Below are 20,745 nucleotides of genomic sequence, written 5' to 3'. Positions count from 1 at the left end.
TAATTGTAATATGTGTCGCCTATCATTTTCTTACCTTTCAATCATAATAAATGACTTACAAAACCCATTTTGAGCATTATATTTTGAGTAATCTAAAAGAAGTAGCTAACGTTTTCATTGTCAAAACTGAGGTGTACTCATAGTGAAAATGGTAGTTATTACCTCTTTCTGTTATATTCATGCTTTGTCTTCAGTGTTGCTTTGGTTTATCCATACAAAAGGAAGCTGTTTGGGCAAGTTATAATTTTAATACATGTGTATGCATATTGACACATATACAATATGTAGAAATCATGGACTTCTCCCATGATTTCATATTAACCCCTTAAGAGAGCTTATTGCATATAGATGAGTTGAATGGACTTTTCTGAAAATTTATTTTGAATGGTTCTATGTTTTGTGTGTATGTGTCCTTAAAGTCAAATACTGCCAGAGCTTGGAAATGAATTTAACTCTGCATTTACAAGAAAAGTTAGTCACAACTTATAGAATCTTTGTTCTAAAATTGTGTATTTTGGTTGGTTGGAGTATTTTTTAATAGAAAAAAAAAGGTGGTCAGGTTCCTGGAACAACACATTTAACCCATAATTTTACGGAAGTATAATCCTGAAGCACTAACCACCATGGATAACCCTATTTCTCCAGAAAAAGTTTTTCAGTGTTCCTGGGATGCCAAGAACACATTTCACCCGTGCACCCGCCCCGGAGCTGCCAGGGAATTCGGACTCCCTCAGTGCAGTCTCTGGGCTGATGTCTCTGGAGCCAAGGCTTCAGGATTGTAGGCACTGAAATGGGGGGAATGGGGAACAGGAGTAACAGAGGAGTTTCCCTGCCACATGGCTCATGTAGAAATTGTATATCCTCTCACGTTTCTCCCCTATTCTCTTTTCCCTAAAAGAAGAAAGGAGTTTTACTGGTGCGTGAGTAATTTTAAACTCCAAATTAATGTAAAGTCCACACATGGACATTTAGGGTAAAGTGAGATTCATCCATATTTCAGTGGGACCAAACCTCAGGCTTTTCTTGGGCATTTCAGTGGGAAAGTGGGAAGGTCATTCCTACAGTGAGGAGTTGGATGGGCCTGGGCAGAGACTGGGGTGAGGAAATAAACACTTGCTTCATATTATAATTTTACCTAAGTTGAACAGTCACAATGATTCTGAAGGCATATTTATAATCAACATCATTCCAAAAATCTTCATTGTATGTTTGAAGTATTTTGGGGTCCAGTAATAGGTCAGAAACAAAAACTCTTACTAAGGCAATATCTATTAGCAAATAACTCCAAAACAAGACACAAATGTTCACAGTGTGGCTGAGTCGGGATTTATATCCAGGTCTATCTCACTTTAAGGTCCATGTTCCTGAACGTTACACCATAGAAACCAAGCCAGTGGCAGAAGGGTGCAGGGAGAATATGTCCTTCAAATATCCAGGACATCTTGAGCTGGAAAGCCTGGGTCTACTCAGCATTCAAGATAGATCAACTACTGGCACTGCCATGAATGTTCCCCCAACAGCAATGGGCATAGTCACTTATTCTTATGTAATTTGGGGGACCTCTGCAATAGTTTATATCACTGGCTTCCTTTGGGTTATTTAATTACTATTGTGTATCTTTCTCAAGGGTAAGGATCTTATCTTACTCATCGCTTCATTTCTTACTCTGTGTAGCACACAGTTTTGCATACAGTACTAAATCAATATTTATTACTGATTTGGAGGTAAAGTAAGTGAAATATTGTGGAGATGCATTGACGTTATTAACCTGTTAATAAATAATGTGCTGTTGCATAAAACCGGAAACAACTAAATGAGCAGAAAGTTGGGAAATACAAAAATCATAATATTCTTTGCCGCTAGTAAATCACTAGAAAATAGCTCGGGAGATTGCTTCACTCTCCATTCCCAAATTACTGCTATTGGCAAGAGAAAACTACCTGGAGGAATGGGAAAATCCTGGCATATATTCGGTGCTCAATAGAATTTTTTAAATGAAAGAACACTTGCAGCCGAGAACTTTTAGATCAAAGAGTTTGTTACCGCGTGTCACTTCGTTCTTGCACATTCTGGGAGATGCGGCTGAGCTTGAGACTTGAAAAGAACACTGAGAACTACATTTCCCATAAAGCCCTTCTTCTGCACGCAACCCAGCCTGTGACGTCGCTCCCATGGCAACCGAAGAGCCTGCTTGCCCGGGCCCACCTCGGAGTTTGCGGTCTAATTTCTAAGCTGGGCCCGACGCGGAGCTCGGACCCTGGGGCTGCAGAGCCACTATGCCCAGGTATCCCCGCGTCCCTGCTCGCGCCAGGCTTACGCTCCCCTCTTTCCCACCCTAGCGTGGAAGGGGTGGGGAGGGAGAGGCCGCTGGGGGTTTATTTTGGGAGGGGAGCCCACGCGGGATCCGATAGTGGGAGAAAATTGTAGGTCTGTTCTGCTTGCAACCCGTGCCTGGGTGGTCAGAGACCCGTGGGAACTGCCCTTGCGCGTGTGGATTCTGCTGAAAGTTCCCCAGGTAGAAAGGAAGAGATTTGGAAACATTCAACTCCAACCACGCACTTACTCAATAAAAGTTTCTTGCAGGCCAGGGAATGGAATGCCTAGGAGCAGGGGTTCACAAAGCCACTTTCTTCGGGACCTCCTCCTGCTGCAGGGGTTCACAACAACAGTAAACGGGGGGCTGGGGGGGACCTGCGGCAGCACTAAGTGTAGGATCGTGTTTAAAAGCGAGGGGAGGGAGCGGAGGGGATAGGGATGACCTGTCAAGTACATTGTAGCTCTTCAGTTCTGTGGTGCCAGTTTTAAGTCCCTGTTCCCAAGGCCACCCCTAAACCTTCTCTGAACAATGTGTAAGGACGTGGAGGAGACGTGGAGTCCATCACAGAGCAGCGTGAATGGGGTTTTCTCACCTTGTGGATTGGCAGTGTGATCTGTGAGGAGGCGATGAATATTGTGTGAGAAATAGTCAGTTTCCCAGTAACCATACCGTTGGTTATGATTTTAAAGTTCTGGCTATAGTTATAACTTTCCACCAGCAGCAAGACTGGTGGCAGCGCCTCCTTCTCCCCTCTCGTTGGGAAGTTGGAAAGCAGATAATCATGCTTTGAGAGAATGGCATATAAGAGCAGACAGGCCTGGACTGAGTTCCAGGGGGCTCACCTGTGGAATGAATGTGAATTTTAGTGCAAACATTTAGGGACACCTGCTTTAGCTCCTTTCTTCATCCTTGATTCTTGAATAACATTTTTTTAATAGCAATTATTATAAGCTCTTAATAATTATATGTCGGCCAAGCCCTAAACTAAATGATACATTTTAATAATCAATCATGACAATCTTATAAGGTTGGTATGCTTTTTTATTAGCATTTTAGAGATGAAGAAACAGGTGAGCCTGGGGACAGGCACAGAAACCTGCAAGTATTAGGTGCCCAATAAATATTTGCTGAACTAATAAAGGAATGAAGGATCCAGAGAAGTTGGCTAATTTGCCCAAGTTGGCATATGTAGAAAGTAGCAGATTCAGGCTTACAACACATCAGATCTCGCTCATTCTTTTTAGTTCAATACTCCATTTTTCATGTTAAGTTTTAATTTAAAAAATCATGTAATTGTATTTGTGTAAAATTATATGTGTGTGTAGAGATTTGAATGAAAATGATTTTCAAAATGTGATTTTGGGTGATTTTTTTTCTTTATATTTTCTCTATTAGAAATAATGGAATCGGGTGTGCAGGAGACAGCTGATCGATGTTTCTCTCTCATCGATGGTTCTAACTATCCCTCTCCCTTCTTCTCTGTAAAAAAAATAAATCAATAAAATATATTTTTTTTAAAAAATAAGGGAATCCTGAGTTAAAAATATAATTTTAAAAATAGGAATAGTTGAGGGAGCAGAGATTATTTGGTACACTGGTTTTACACCTTCCCGCATTTGCCTAGAGGCTATTTTTCAAGTTATATCTTTCCCAAAGTTGGATATTCGTATGTGCCCGAGAAGCTCACACATACAGCTTTCAGTCTCGCCTGGGAGCCCCAGAATAAGAAACCCTCAAAGTCTGGTGCGAAAGGCTCTGTGTATCATGGTCAGCTTTCTCTGATGAACCAGTACAAAGAAAATGACTAATCCTCAGTCAGCAGTTTTACCAGTTTATTGTCCTCCAGAAAATAATGTTGATTCGTTTTATAGATTTGACTGAAATAAAAGTGCTCTGAGCTTGAAATAAATAATGGAAAGGAGCCTTCTTGGTCCTCTGAACTTTGTTTTCCTGCCTCTCATTTAGTGAAACGCTCTGGGAAATTGCAAAGGCTGAAGTGGAAAAACGGGAAAGTAACGGAAGTGAAGGCGATGGAGCTGAAATTGGAGAAAAATCCGTTTTCTTCATTGGCAGTAAAAATGGGGTAATTTTTCCTAATTTTTTCCAAGTATTGTGATGATTTAACAACTAGCAGTAACATTTGTATTAATGCGTTGATAAAAATGTGGATACTTCAACTCTTGAGCCATCTAATGAGTCTCTGGCCTGCTGGTTACGTGGGAGCTGGTTATGCCCCATCTGAGGGTGTCCTGCTTATGGGTGAGTGGGTACTCACATCCGGCCTGAACACTTGTCGTTGGTGTCCCTGACGTGGGCCACAGCAGCTTGGAGGCAGGGGCACTTGTCCCTAATTAGACTGCCCAGAGGAGCCATCTCTTCCCGATTTGCACAAAGGCACCATAAATGCTAACCTGATGACCACTTGTACAACGGACATAAGCATATAGATAATATAAACATGAACCATATAAGTATGATATGGTTAACCTTCACTTACTGGGGTCACAGCAGTTGAAGGAAACTTGGAATATTCTAGTTTTCTACAATAGAGATTCTTAACCCTGGGGACCGTAGAGATACTCCTTGGGATCAGTGAATTCCCTAGAAATGTATGCAAAATTGGGTGATTGTGCATCTGTGCATTTTTCTGGGAAATTAGAATATCCCAGCATTCTGGCACCTCCCGGAAAGGGTAAGGGCCATTGCAAACAGTGCTTTTAGAGTTTGAACATCTCCAGCAGTGGGGGAGTTCTCTTCCAAAACTGTAGCCTGTTTCGGTTTTTGTTAACTCCTAGTTATTAGAAAACTTCCGTTTGTAACTTCCCCCCCTTGGTCCTAATTCTGACCCGTAAAACTATGGGAATAAATCGAATTCCTCTTCTGTTTGCTGAATTTTCAAATATTATAAAATGGCTCATCAGATCGTTAATGGCAACTACCCTGTCTCCCCGAGTATCTGTTTCAGCTTTATCTTCATTTCTTTCAGCCGTGTCTTCTGTGTCATGGACTCTATGTCAGTCATGGATTCTCTATCTGTCACGATCTCAGTAACTCTTAACTAGAATTGTTCTAATGTGTAATTCTCAGGGTGGAACAGAAATTTTGAGGTTTTTGTTTCATTAAAATAGACAAGGGCAGGTCTGCAAGCTTCTCTTTTTCCAGATGCTGAGCTTTGGTTTTATTGTATAGAAAAACTTAAATGGTGATGGAAAAAAATAAAGAAAAAAAATTAGTAATCACACAACCCTATTCACTAAGGTTGAGCTTGAGATCTGTAAGTCTTTCATTTATGCTATTGGTTTTGTCCTTAACTTTATTAGATTGGGCCCTTTTTTACAGTTTGTTAGTATTTTTAATTATATTGAAATAATTTATGTATGTGGTCCTAAAAAATAGAAATAAAACAAAAAATACTCTAACCATGTATCTGGATTGCTTACTTTGAACATATTTGCAACATGTTCTTTATTTGTATGTTATCTTTTTTCTTTATTTCCACTTCAACAATTAGAATTCAAACATTTTAGAAGACACTAATCATCAGCTTAACCAGTAATTAGCATTGATGAGTAAAAAGAAAATTTAAGGCAGCTGACAAGTTGACCACTAAAGAGAGGTATGATTTGCTAGTATTTGTCATCCAAGGGGCTTTATAATTATAATAATAGCAGTGTAGTTACTACACTGTGATGGCAAGTTGACAGTTAACTTTTTCCACTTATCAAACTTGGGAACAATTCTGAAAGTTTCTAGTTTCCAGGTAATTTATCATTCAGGTAATTAAAAAGCTATTTTGGGCCACAACTATGAACAATAGTAAAATTTTACATATGAATGACATTAACACAGTATTGCTTTTTTAAATTTCTAGGGCAAGACTACTATTATTCTAAGATCTCTTGATAGGTAAGTGTTACGTTAACGTTTAGACTACATTTTTTGCTTCCATAAGGCAAGTTAGATACTAAAAGACATATGGAAGGAGAACAATTTTGAGGTACAAACAGAATAATTCTTAGTGAACCCTTGGTATGGTCTTTAAGATCTTCTTTAAAAAATAAAACCAACAGTAACTAAAATAATTATACAGCATTAATATTGGACTTCCCTATTCATGGAGAAATTAACATGACTACACAGCCTACACTTACTTTCTTTTTGGCTATACTACTGTGGTATTTTAATTGTTTTTATTCTATCTAGTCCATGATTATTTGAATGTTAGTCATAATCTTTAAATTACTCATTGATACAATTTTGAAGCAGAATATTGGTCCTCAAACTGTACATTTTACCATTTGTTTTCTGTACTTTTTAACCTTCTATACTGACATCAGATTAAGATTTAGGATTATAATGGCTAGATATTGTGGGAAGTTGATAAGGAATGCCTCCAACCAATTTGGGGGATATTTCTCTGTTCCCTTTATTTCAATGCCTTTCTTATAACTTCTCCAAAAATAGCAAGAGAGATAGTCTTAAGGTCACATTAAAGAAACATTCATTTGCAAAATATTATTAAGTAATACAAATAGTAGAAGGTTGGCTTTGTGTAATTCCTCGTCAGCAGAATTATTTCTCAGAAGATCTATCCACAGCGATACCTACTTCATCCTTCCATCCCCAGGAGCCAGGGCTCTTTTCAGGGCAGGTGTGTTTCTCATCGCAAATACGTCATCCAGCACAACATCAGCTTAGGACAACATCTAAATTGAACTGAAAATTACGAATTTGGGTTCCTTGATAGTCTACTTAGAAAAAGAACAGTTCTTCAAATTGTAGGTTAAATATCGGAGTTTTAAAATTTTGTCTTAAAAGCAGCGTTTTGTTTCATAAAGGAAATTCTTATCTTACAGGAAATAGAACCAAATATTCCATATATATAAATGAAAAAAGTACAGGAGTGATATACAAAATATTCAATAAGCATAAATATATAAATCACAAATTAAAAATTATTTTTACCCTCCAAATTTAAAATAGTTAAATACTAATATTACTCAGCATTAAAAAGGAACGAAGTCCTACAACATGGATGAACCTTGAAGACATATGCTGAATGAAATATGCTGGTCACAAAAAAATACTGTATGATTCCACTTATATGAGGTATCTAGTCATTTATAGAAACAAAGAAGCTTACCAGAGGCTGGAGGGAGGAGAAAATTGGGAATTGTTAATGAGTTTGAAGTTTCAGTTTTGTAAGATGAAAAAGTTCAGAAGTGTGGTTGCATAACAATGTGAATATCCTTAACATTACTGAACTGTGCACTTAAAAGTGGTTAAGATTATCAACTTATGTTATGTCTTGCTACTAGAGTAAAACAAACAAATAAATAAATAAACCATAACTGCTTACCAAGCAATGTAAGCTGTAGTGTAAATAATTTATAAGGTGATTTTAATATTTTTCAAATCATTTGTCGATGTTTAGGAGCCACTAATGTCATTTGTTGGTAGCTCTCAGTAGATAAATGATGCCGCATTTAAGCTGTGATTTAAGGTAGAGAACTGTAAGTCTCCACTGATGTCTTCATTAAATTGATGGTCATTAGGTGCCCCGCTCCCCATAGCCAGGCTGAGCACGACCCTGCTGTCAGTGCTTTCCACCTGGCCTGGGCGCGGAGAGCCTGTGCCCTAACAGCCGTCAGCACTGCCGGCCCCACTGCCTCTCTGCTGGGCTACCAGGTCACGCAGGCACTGGTACTCACCTCTGTAGCTGCCACTAAAATCCATCAGGATGGTGTTTTGAAGGCTTATTGATTTTTTATATAATTTTAAAATCATTTTTACCTCAATGCTATTACACAAGGTAACTTCTCCACTAGTAGATCAAAGTTTTAAGAGGAAGCAAAAATTTATCGGGTAAGATGATAGCATAAGAAAATAATGGTAACACTGTCTGTCTTTATTGTACAGGGATGAGCCACCAAAACCAACCTTAGCCTTGGAATATACATATGGAAGAAAAGCTAAAGGGCATAACACAGTGAGTGTCTTTTTAAGTGATATTGCTATGCCCACAGACGGAGAAGTAATGATGCTGACTTTGTTTTACATTTTCCATCTTATCTACAATCAGTAAATGTATCAGGCAGTACACTTCATGGCTATGTACTTTTAAATTTCAAATGCAACTCAGCAGATAAGAAGCTAACCCAAACTGAAAATATTTTGGCCTTCTCATTTGTTATGTCTTCAAATGCTATTATAAAGTTCCTTTGTAACTTTATTGTATGGTTTGGGGGCATAATTTATTAATTGTATTAATGTGACTTTCTTCTTTCAAATGAGAATATGTGAGTTACCTTCTGTGTCTCCCCAAAAAATCTTCTAAAAATATGTTTGACCTGTGGAATATTTATGAAAATATACTACTCAAAAAGCAAATTATTAGAAAATATACCCTGAACTTGGTAAAACTATTTTAGACTGTAGGCCCTAATTGTTTAAAATCCTATTTTCACTTGTTTTAATGTCTCTTCAAAGGAAAGTTAGAAGTTATTCAGTGTAGAGGGAGAATTTATAGCATTTGTGAGGAGGATTTTTTTTAAAAAGCCTAAATCGAATTCTCTTTTGGAGTCCTCACATGAAAAGAGGCCATTTCTTAAATAAAGTTAGCTGTATGGAAGAACAATCTAGAATAGATGGTCCCAATTCTGTAGCACAGGCAAGTTTTTATAGGTTGACTTAGTCCAAATTCTGATTATTAGACAGTATGTGAAGAGTTAAAACTGCCTGATGCTTCTTCCTGCATTCAGCAATGAGAGTTGGTTATTAAAACTGTGAAATTAAAAAGAAAAGAAAAAACAAGATATTGAGATATAGGAGAACTTTATTTTTGTTACTCACATGAACTTTGACATGAGTGATAAACTTAGAAATGGAAACTTTGAGACAACTTTCATAATCTTAACTTTTGAGGAGAGCTCTAAAAACATCCTTTCATCAAATTGTAAATCAATTGACATTCCCCAATGACAAAATTACTCCCCCCCCAGGCATTAATAATTCAGGTATCAACAGCAAATGACATTCCCCAATGACAAAATTACTCCCCCCCCCAGGCATTAATAATTCAGATATCAACAGCAAAAACAACTTTAGTGATTATGAGATGGTGATTTGTCAAATACATATATTCATCTAAAATTTGCTGTAATGACCATCTGTCTCTTCCAAGTTCATGGTTAGCAGATACATTAAAAGCTCATGTGATGCTTTTTTCACCAATTTTTTTCCTCTAAACTTTGTGCTGTCAAGTTGAGCTTGTCCATGTTCATTCTAGAAGATTCATGTCTTTCTGAATGTAATGTTCCCTGAGAGTTCTACATGGAAGCCCTTTGTCAGCTCCTCACAGTGTGGTGTCCTGATGGCGACTCCGCGTCAGGGCGGAAGCGGAGATGTCATTGGCTAGCCGTCTAGGGAGCTTGTCATGGTCTTGATTCGAGCTGCCTAGCCCTTTCATCCCCTCATATTGAAGAGTCCTATAAACAGGAAAACAGCTGTTTATTGCCAGTGAGAGCCTGCCTGTCAGATTCCCCAGGGGCATCAGGCACAGATCCTTGCTCAGGTAACCCTGGTCTGCATCAGGGACTGCCATCTGTCTGTCCCATTTCCCCATGCCCTACCTGTATGTCTAATTGATTTTGTGAGCCTCTCTATCCCTAAATCAGGATGTTTTCTTATTCAGCGATTTTATTTCTATCTAGAATCATAACTGTTTTCAAAAAGATAATACCAAACGTTTTCAACTACTTATTTTTATATCACTTTTGAGTAAGTGTCTGCTACATGTGCTATTTACAGAATTAGGGCACTGTTTATGTCTTCTATTAAAGAATTATTAGAATTAGGGCATTTATGTATACATATATGTTCTTAATGCTTCATCTGTATTCTTTGGAGTAGATGTTTTGATGCATTTTGAGGGATGGGATAGAGAAAGAGAACAGTTTTAACTGCCAAGAAAAGGTTGATGGAGGACTATAGTATTTTGTATCCATAATTATTACTGACTGGTACTAATGAAATATAAGTATTTCAAATTCAAAAAAATTACTTTGAAGAAAAAACACCTGTTTTTTTTTTTTTCAGCCAAAAGATATTGCTCACTTTTGGGAACTAGGTGGAGGAACCTCTTTATTGGACTTAATCAGCATACCAATCACAAGTGACGCCTTAAGGTGAGTGAGCCGGCTCCAGGAACAGTAGTTAGTAAGCACCCAGTCAGCTGTGTCCATGGGAATGAGTAGGCTTTTGTGAACCAGAACTTTGGGGACAGTTATATGTTGCTGAAGGCTTATGCTCACTTCCTTTCTATGTGCTGAAACTGTAATGCTTCAAAGAGAGTTAAAAAGAACTAAGGCTCTGGCCTTCGCTGAAATGAGAGAGCTGGCATTCCACCTAGTAACATGTTTTGCAAGCCTGCAAACAAAAATATGTCAAATAATAGTCGGGCAATGAATTCACTTTGCAGAAATGAATGTGAAAAGCTTAATTCTTTCCAGTACTCATCCAAGTGTGAGCTAGCTCCGCCCTGAGTTTTTTCCTTTGGCTGGATATTACATCTGCCTGTGAGTTTAATGCGAATTAATACTGTTGATGCTTCAGCAAAGGGAAAACGATGAGTTAGAGGAGGGAGAATGCCTCTCTACTTGCAATCTTAAAGAAATAGAACTTTGGGGAAAACCTCAAATTCTTTGGTTTTCCTGACAGTGCCTCCCACATATTGGCCAAATCAGATGTGGAAAATTGTGACATTTCTCACAATGTTCATGGGAACCATCTTAGCCAAAGAAAACAAAAACTTTGAAATATCTTACTTTTGTCAGGGTTTAACACAAATGCTTTCTTGATACATGGACCAAATACAAAGGACCTGATATTTATTCTAGTTTAGCCACTAATATATTTAGGGTATAGAATTATTTCTTATTAACAGGACAGTTGTTTTTCCATAGCTATTCTAGGTAATGTGGGCTTTATTTGTCCAGTAATTTTTTTTGCTTTTAAAAATATATAATTTTAGTGTATGCTCATATAGAAAACTGGGAAAAATACTGAAAGGTACAAAGAAGGAGCACCCATACTCACATAAAAGAATAATCACTGTTAACATATCAAGGTATTTCTTTCAGTGTTTCCAGTGTTTGTAAATATAATTTGTACAGATTTTAGATGTTTTATATGCACAGTTAGATTTTGCTTTCTCACTTATAATCACCCTTTCCCCGTAACATTACTCTTCAGGAGCATGGAATTTTACTGCTGTCTAGTTTTCCATTTGTCCTCCTTTAAAAGAGAAAATGAAGCTGCCTGGAGTTAGGGTAGCTGTGCAGGGTAGTATAGTGGAGAAGAGCGGATGAGGGTGGGAGGAGCCAAAGGAACCTGAGCTGCCAGTAGTGTGGCCTGAGGCTGAACGGAGTTGGACTCTCAAGGGGCTCCAGAACTGACCCTGACTGTCGCATTACCTTGTTACATTACCTCACTTGCCATTTCTAGGCCTAACAGGGTTTGGGCCCACTGGGCTTTTGGAAAATCTGATTTCTGTAGGAAGCCAAATCTTTCCACAGCTTCTTTACTACCCGACCTTGTGAGTTCTTGCTCTTCCTTTCCCTGGAACCCACAGCAGCTGGGCCTGCTTTAAGAGAGAGGAGGGGTCAAGGTTATGAACACAGGGAAGGGGAGCCATAGGCCTGGCTCCAAAGTAGGTTGCTGAGTCGTTAAAGAATTCATGGAAAACATTTCGCTCCTCATGTACTTGCAAATCTCAGAGTATTTTGTGACTGGAATTAATTTGACACATAATTTCCTTTTGTTGCACACAGCCCAGCAACTGGAGAAAATAATATTTCCAACTGCTATTAGAATTGTTTGTCTTTAAAGTGACTGCTCATAAAATAATTACAGATGCATTGAACGTTTCCACAGACTTTAGATAAATTGTAATAGAGCATCTCCTGTGGCCAGATTCTCTGTTTTAAGAGATTGGATTGTTTTTGCTTTGTTTTAACCTTTTTAGCTCTCATTTGCTATGAAGATAAAAGTAACACAAGTATTTTCAATGCATTGGAAACACAAATTTTAATCTTTGAAAAAATTAAACAATTCATTTCTCTTTTGCTTAAAACAGTAAACCTGTTTTCTTCTCCTTTACCTGTTGTGCTGCTATTATTATTATTTTAGTTTCCCTTCTTTGGAACACATAGTAAAATTGGACCTAAACATGCATTGTTGGACCCAATTACTTGCAAATTATTTAAACCAAATTAGTATTAGTTCAAACAAAAATTCCAGTGCCCCTAATGGTTATAACACTTACATATCACTAAAAAAAGCACTCAGATAACTAAGGCTATAACTTTGGTGCTGTTTTATTGTGGGTTGTTTTTTTGTCTTAGAAAATTGCTATGTGTTTTTCTTTCCTAATATATCTTATTCTTAGATAATAACTTTCAGTATAGTAGGGTTTCACAGTGGTAATTATTTTGAGTCTTTTTAAAAATATTTTTTTATTTCTTTAGGACATTTTCTATTGTTCTTGTTTTGGATCTTTCAAAGCCTAATGACCTTTGGCCCACCATGGAAAATCTGTTGCAAGCCACAAAAAGCCATGTAGATAAAGTGATAATGAAAATGGGAAAGACAGATTCTACAGCAGCTTCTGAAATGAGACAGAAGATACGGAGTAACATGCGGAAGGACCATCCAGTGAGTAGCAGCTGGGGTTATTCTTGGAACCTTAGCCCATACACAGTGACAGAGAACATCACAGCAGCTTCCTTAGGTTTTATGCTTGACTTAAGATTCATTTGATATAGATGAACCTGCTCACTGGAAAATTATACCAATTTTTATAAAACCTCAGTAAGAACATATCTAGGAAAAAGATTTTTTATGTCTTCTTAGACATCTTCTGTGACTGGTATGGGATATTACACCAATCTAAAGAAATAGTTTTATGTAGTAATTTGATATTGATTTTATAAAACGAAGATTAAAAACCAAACTGTACAAATATCACCTGACATGAAACTAAAGGAAGCTACAAATTTGAGCAAGGGTTAGAGTTTAAACAGCCTTCACTGTCCCTCTATATTTTACATTCCTTCAGTGTCACAGAGTCAGTACATTTATCATCTGACAAGTAATTACATTATAAAGTTGCAATGGTAACAACACAAGTTCTCTAAATACAGTCATGAATTTCATCTTCTACAAAGCTAAAAGCAGGATTTTACATTGCCCAGAGTTTTCATGAATGTGTTTTACATAGGTAATATCCAACAAAACTGATAGCTTATGGTTCCCATGTATGCAGTATAAATGCTACTGCAACAAACAGTTAACACAAAATAGTAAGAAACGAAAAGGAAGATGACATGTTACATAAGAAAATAAAAGGGAAGAACACACAAAAAGAATAAATCTTTTAGTAATTTAGGGAATTGCTGTTTATAGTTTTATACTTGAGAAATACAGTTTATTAAGTGAAGGTTAATTATTGGAACAACCTTAAATGTCAAGCAAGCATGGTCAACATCTATGAAGAGACTGAACATGGTATCTTTTTGGAAGTAAATAGAAATTGCTGAATATACAATAGTAATTATAATAAATCAATGAAATATGTTTGCTAACAGGATCGTGAATTAATTGACCCATTTCCAATACCTCTGGTCATAATTGGAAGTAAATATGATATTTTTCAGGTAAGCTTTCCCACTTCTAGTTGAGTTTGTTATACATACATGTCTATGCTTTATGGGAGAGGAATCAAAGTAATAATGATTTGCATGGTCTGTTCATAAGATTCCCATTTTCATTTTATAAGAATGTTCATCTAATAGAAGATGTTATAAATATTTGTAACAGGTTTTTTTAATCAGGCCAAAAAAGGAAAAAAAAAGTGTGGGAGGTTGGGAACAAGTTAACATATAAAGTGGTTTTATATAAAACATCGATTGTCTTGTATATTTTGATAAGCACCAGGATCAACTTCATTTGTAGCACTGTGATATTGGAAAAAAAATAGGATTCTGTGACAAAATATTAAAAAACATTTTCTAAAAAAAGTAATAATGAAACATGAAAGTATCTCTCAGAGGGAGAGGTCAAGGAGTCACACATCTTAAAGATTTTAGAAAAGAGGATATCATTGGGAAAGCAAAAATAGGTAAAGAAAAACAAATACAGTGGAATGGGGATAAGGTAGAAGATTTAGAAACTGAATCTTGAACCTAGTCACCAAGGGATAGGACTTACTTCCTTACTTTTAAATTGAAGAAAGTAGAAAATTGGTTTCTTCTTATCTTTGCTTGTCAGAGAATCCTTTGGGTATTCCACACTATGAAATGTGTGCTGATTTCTGAATTCTGTTGAGCTAAGTGTTTAAACAAGGGAAGATCTGACAGCTGTAGCTCTAGAAGGCTGCAGCTATTGTTCCGCTCTCCGTAGAGACAAATACCAAGGTAATGGAATCCTACTCCTGAGGGTGTGTTCAAAAATAAACAAACAACTAAGAAATACTCTATATCTGCATTGAATAATTTATATCTTCATGCTGCAGACATTTAGTTCTCTCAACTCATTTTTCATTTTAATAACATATTTCTTTAGGATTTTGACTCTGAGACGAGAAAGGTAATATGCAAGACACTTCGATTTGTCATTCATTCATTCATTCGTTTCCCTTAATTAAAATCTATATTCTCTTAAAAGAAAAGGGCTAGACCATGTTGTCTCCAGGTCCCTCCGAGCGCTTTGATTAAGAAGAAAAAAGAGATCATACGAATGATCTCTTTTTATTTTAAAATAAAAAATGCTTTCATATTTTATTGCATTGAAGGACATCAAATAGATAATGATGATAATAATGATAATAACCAATATTTCTTGAGCAATACTTTGTTTCAGGCCCTGTGGTAAGCATTTCACATTATTCCCTCTTTTCCTCCCAACCCTATGAAGAAGGTACTGTTTTCGTCCATTTTACCATAGAGGAAACTGAGGCTTACGTGAGATTAAATGACTTGTCCAAGATCATACATCTAGTCAATGATTTCCCTGAGATATAAACCCACCCAGCAGGACTCCCAAGTTCATCTTTTTTTTTTTAAATATATTTTGTTGATTTTTTACAGAGAGGAAGGGAGAGAGATAGTTAGAAACATCGATGAGAGAGAAACATCGATCAGCTGCCTCCTGCACATCTACTGGGGATGTGCCCGCAACCCAGGTACATGCCCTGACCGGAATCGAACCTGGGACCTTTCAGTCCGCAGGCCGACGCTCTATCCACTGAGCCAAACCGGTTTCGGCCCAAGTTCATCTTTTTAACCTCTGCAACAAACAGCATTTTTAAAAAAGTTTAAAAAAGAACACATTGGTTCAAGGTTATTTTTCCCACTTTCATACATCTTAGTCATTATGATTTTGGCTTAGTGACTTTTGGTATTTTAAAAAATCGAATTTAGACTTAAAAGATTTGTAGGGTAACCATGTGTCCCGGTTTTTACCTGATATCTCAGCTTAATTATTAATACTACCCACTCACTTTCAGTCTCTAAAATGTTCTGGTTATGTCACCCTAGTTACCATACCACCACTGAGAATATTCAATTGCTTATTTTGCAACCTCCAAAGACAATTCAAAAGAGAAGTTAAAAAATTGTTTTAGTATCAGTATTATTAGACTGGTCTGTAGCTCCCTTGTTAACTACTTTGAAAGCAGTAATATGTCCTTAGACGGAAATGTTATTTGTGATGTATACCTCCTGTTTTTTAACCACCCAGATTGCATTTTAGCAGTAACTATGACCCATACATGGGAGTAGCTAAAATGTTTAGCGCATAAACTCGGGTTCTTTCAATATTATGTACTCATGAAGTTTGAAGAGTCATTAAAATAAATTTATCCACATTTCTTTTTTTTTCTTTATTTGTTTTTTTTTCTGTCTATTCATAAGTATTTGTTGGGCAAATAAATAGTAATTCGCTCTGCAATCTGTACTTGTTCAAAGCCATATTTATGTTACCTGTTTCTGTGATTTGAAAGCAGAGTATAAAATTTATTCTCCTGATTTTTTTTTTTTTTTTAGTTTACAAGTAAATCAGAAGCTCTATTACTAAAAATACGTGGAGTTATCAATCAGTTAGCATTTGGTATTGGCAAAAGGTACTGTTAAAATACTTTTTTTATATCTTTTTATTTTATTATTTTTGGCCAATATTGTTTCATCTGACTGTTGTTCTCACCAGTCTTTTGTTTCTTGACCCAGGAAGTGCCCCAGATATCTGTTCTTGGAAAGATAATTTTCTATTACCTATTGTTTCTTCTGTTCTTTAAATATTTCTCAGATTCACAATTAAAATGTTAGAGAATACTTAGTTTGACACTAGAATAAAATGATATTATTATACTTCCTTCTCTTCTTTTACTTCTTTTCTCTCATTTTAGTGGCATTCCTTCTATTATCACTTTCTGAATTGATTATAAATGAAATAAACAATATTTGTACATAATTTTCTTAACCATGCTACTTTTCTTGGTTTTGATTTAAGGTAATTTGTGTCTGTCACTTTTTTTCTCCTGTAAAACCTTCACTAATGCTCTACGTTAAATCACTTACACAAATATTCACTCACTCATTTGGGCAGTGCTTTCACCAGTGGCTAGATATAAAACTTGCTTCTTGTATTTACAGTAGAGTGTGGTAGGATGTTCGATTGCTAAACTAAATTAGATTCTTTTTTCTTCTTATCCATGTAGCAAATCAATATGTGTGGATCAGAATAAACCACTGTTTATCACAGCAGGATTGGATTCTTTAAGTAATATAGGTTGGTGAACTTATTAAATTTGTTCAATCATTTTTTAATTGCTTATTGATTTTATCCTACTCTATGTTCCCTTCATCTCCAACGTACTAGCATTTCTGGTTTCATTATCATTGCTGTAATTTCTTATTATTTACTTGTATACACAGTATTGCTGCAGTACATCACATTGACATATTTGTGAGGAAAGGGATGTTGCCACATGAGAGACCGGCTTCTGATCTCTATTCCACTAAAAAGTTTGCATCTATTTCCTTTCCCTTACTGGTTTCTAGGTGATTTTAAATTGTAACTTTTAAATTGTACTTTTTTTGTCTTCTGAGATTTTTTTCATTATGTTTCAGCATCTATGTTGTTCACTAAAATTGTAATCACACTCACCTCCTTCCCAACCTCTCTTCTCCTACCTCTTCACCCACAGTCTTGTTCCTAACCTCTGATATTTATTAATCTTTCCTCCATTTGTAAAATTCTCTCATTCTAAAAATTTGTCTTCTCTTCTTCTAGAACTGGAACCTGGCTTGCTGCACTGGGTTGGGGTAAATTTTAATTGTGCCTGTAATAGGAAGATGGACACGAATGATCTAAGATTTATACTGTTTTTAGTGTCATCAGTTTTATTGATAGAGTTTGAATGTTTTAATCAATGCCGTCATTGGAGCAAACCTTCCCATTTCAGGGTCTCCTCCTGTTCCTGATAATGACATTGGGAAGTTTCATGCCCGTTCGCCAATGGAGTTGTGGAAAAAAGTGTATGAAAAGCTCTTTCCACCAAAGGTACCTATTTCTGGTTCTTTTAAAGCAGGAATTCTGACCTATTCAATGGTTACTGGGAAATGTCCAACGGGTTTATTATGACAACTTTGTTTTCAACTCTCATGCTCAGAAATTAAACAGTCACTTAAAATCCATTGTACGTGAGACACTGTGGGGTTAAAAGGTGGGTTATGACACAGCTCTTGCTCCACTTTGAAACAGCTCTCTGACTATTAGACAAGGGAGACACAATCATCTGAAAGGAGAAGAAGGAAAAAGGACCTGGGGGAATTTGACATGGCCCTCAGTGGTGATGATAAAAGATCATAACCTACATGGCTGGCTGAGGAAAGGACGTGGATTGTGATTCAGATGGTGTGGGGTTATGGGCATGAAATGATTTGAAGTATTTTAATTTCAGAGTATCGACACACTAAAAGATATCAAGGACCCTGCAAAAGACCCCCAGTATGCTGAAAGTGAAGTTGATGAAATGAGAATTCAGAAGGATCAGGTATTACCCAAAACATTTATTTCATTTTGAATTATCACAAAAATACCTGTAGACTTCTATACATTTTTCTCAATTTACTTACTTAATGGTTTTTTTCCTTTATAATTATGTAATAGTACATCTTCGCTATAGAAAAGTTAAAAGTCTGATATGAATCAAGAAGGAATTAAAAATCACCTATCACTCTACCACCCAGAGATAACCATGTTTATATATCCTTTTTGGATTTTTCAGTTTATGATGGCTAGTGATTCTTACTTTGCTGCTGGGAAATGCTTTTATAATATTCTTTTGTTTGTGAGATTATTTAAAAGAGCTTGTTTTTTATTAGGACATTCAGACATACCTATACTTTCTTGTACCAGAATAATTACTGCCTAATCTGAAAGCACACAAACATAACTGACAAAATCCAGGATCTCTCAGGAAAGTGGTTCAAAGTGAGGACTGCATTCCACATGTACCAAGATAGCACTGTTTATTGTATACAAATCTGATGTGAGGATGCAAAACTGGGTAAATTTATCATGGCCCAATACTTATATTTTCCCAGATCGCCGTTTAGTTTGATAAAATGAGACAGTGTGTGGAATCTGACCTTGTATAATAAGTATCTTATGTATAGTAAACACTGTAAATTGAATGTCCTGGAAACCTCTCGGGGTGGGGGATGGGGGGCGGGGATTTGTAGAGCTGTGTAACTTAGGCATTGTCTCAAGGATAACCTGAACACAACCATCCACTGGGTATTCTTCTCAGCATTAAGCAATACATTGAACTTAGATATAGTCCAGAAGACTTTTGAAAGTACGTCATGAATATTTAGAGGGATTGTAGCTATAGCAAGTAAGAGGCATGTTACAATCCCTATCAAAATTCCAATGGCATGTTTCACAGAAATAGATCAAACAGTACTAAAATTTATATGGAACTACAAAGACCCAGAATAGCTAAAGCAATCTTGAAAAAGAACACAGCTGGAGTCACCATGCTTCCTGATTTTAACTATATTAGGAAAATTTAATAATGAAAACAGTATGGTATACATAAAGAAACAGGCACATAGATCGGTCTATAAAACTCCTAGAAACAACATAGATAGTAAGTTCCTTGACAATGTAACACTAATTCAAAAAGATATATGTGCCCCCCATGTTCACTGCAGCACTATACAATAACCAAGACATGGAAACAAATTGAGTATTCATTGACAGATGAATGGATAAAGACACACACACACACACACACACAAATATTACTCAGCCATAAAAAAGAAGGAAATATTGCCATTTGTGACAACATGGATGTATTTTGAGGGTATATGTCAGACAGAGAAAAACAGCTACCACATGATCTGACTTATATGTGGAATCTAAACAGCAACAAAACACCGAGCTTGTAGATGACAGTGAACAGACTGGTGGTTGCCAGAGGAGGGATCGGTGATAGACCAAAGGAGTGAAGAGAGTAAAAAAGTACAAACTTCCAGCTATTAAATAAATCATGGCAACATACAGCTTGCGAGTATAGTTAATAATATTGTGTTGCATATTGGAAAGTTGCTAAGAGAGTTGATCTTAAAAGTTCTCATCACAAGAAAAAAATTCTGTAACTATTTGTTGACAAATGTTGACTTATGGTGGTGATCACCTCACAATATATACAAATATTGAATCATTATGTTGTACACCTAAAATTTACATAATGTTGTATGTCAGTTATACCTCAGTTTCAAAAAGTGAGGGGCATGTTGTAAGAAAAGTAAAATGACCTTGAGTAACTCCTATTATGTGTATATCTTGGCTATAGAGATTAGTTGGAAGTCATCCCTGAATTAATATTTACCTAGAAGTCAATGACTAACTGCCATTGTTGATAAGAGTATTTGTTTATAGTGCATAATGACCTTTTACTACATTTATATACATAAGTATTGTTAAAGGGCTAGGGTATTTCTGAGTGTCATGAGTTTTTACAGTCAAATCCATCTTCTCTAACTGACCTAAAACCATAAGAATTTTTAGTGGAACTGGAAAGCAGTCCTACAATACCTATGTCAGTCTTCACTCAACTCTTGTACCACACTGCTACCTCACTAAATTCTGTATTCTCCCTAAACATGTATCAGTGTGTATGTGTTTAAAATATAGACCTACTGATTATAAGCAAGTCGATTTTTGGAAGCAGGAGCTAGCCCTGGCTGGTGTAGCTTGGTTGGTTGGACATGGTCCTGTGCACCAAAAGGGTGCTGGTTCCATTCCCGTCAGGGCACATGCCTTGTTTGTATGTTTGATATCCAGTGAGGGGCGTGGGGGAT

The 20,745-nt window shown here is 36.5% G+C and overlaps 1 protein-coding gene across 1 annotated transcript in view; it reads left to right on the top strand.

The window, feature by feature from the left end:
- Positions 1–2,159: 2,159 nt before the first annotated feature.
- DYNC2LI1 (dynein, cytoplasmic 2, light intermediate chain 1) overlaps positions 2,160–20,745 on the top strand; it is a 21,663-nt gene continuing 3,077 nt past the window's right edge. Inside the window, exons 1-12 of the mRNA XM_015557863.1 lie at positions 2,160–2,284; positions 4,283–4,400; positions 6,189–6,223; positions 8,237–8,306; positions 10,415–10,503; positions 12,844–13,030; positions 13,963–14,031; positions 14,939–14,986; positions 16,420–16,496; positions 17,091–17,161; positions 17,838–17,935; positions 18,336–18,428. Coding sequence (XP_015413349.1) covers positions 2,277–2,284; positions 4,283–4,400; positions 6,189–6,223; positions 8,237–8,306; positions 10,415–10,503; positions 12,844–13,030; positions 13,963–14,031; positions 14,939–14,986; positions 16,420–16,496; positions 17,091–17,161; positions 17,838–17,935; positions 18,336–18,428 — 963 coding nt within the window. The 5' untranslated portion in view covers positions 2,160–2,276. The remainder of the gene's footprint in view (positions 2,285–4,282; positions 4,401–6,188; positions 6,224–8,236; positions 8,307–10,414; positions 10,504–12,843; positions 13,031–13,962; positions 14,032–14,938; positions 14,987–16,419; positions 16,497–17,090; positions 17,162–17,837; positions 17,936–18,335; positions 18,429–20,745) is intronic.

Source organism: Myotis davidii, unplaced genomic scaffold, assembly GCF_000327345.1.
Source record: "Myotis davidii unplaced genomic scaffold, ASM32734v1 scaffold6, whole genome shotgun sequence".
Classification (NCBI taxonomy): Eukaryota; Metazoa; Chordata; class Mammalia; order Chiroptera; family Vespertilionidae; genus Myotis; species Myotis davidii.
Note: the sequence above shows the minus strand (reverse complement) of the source record. Positions and strands in the feature narration are given on the sequence as shown.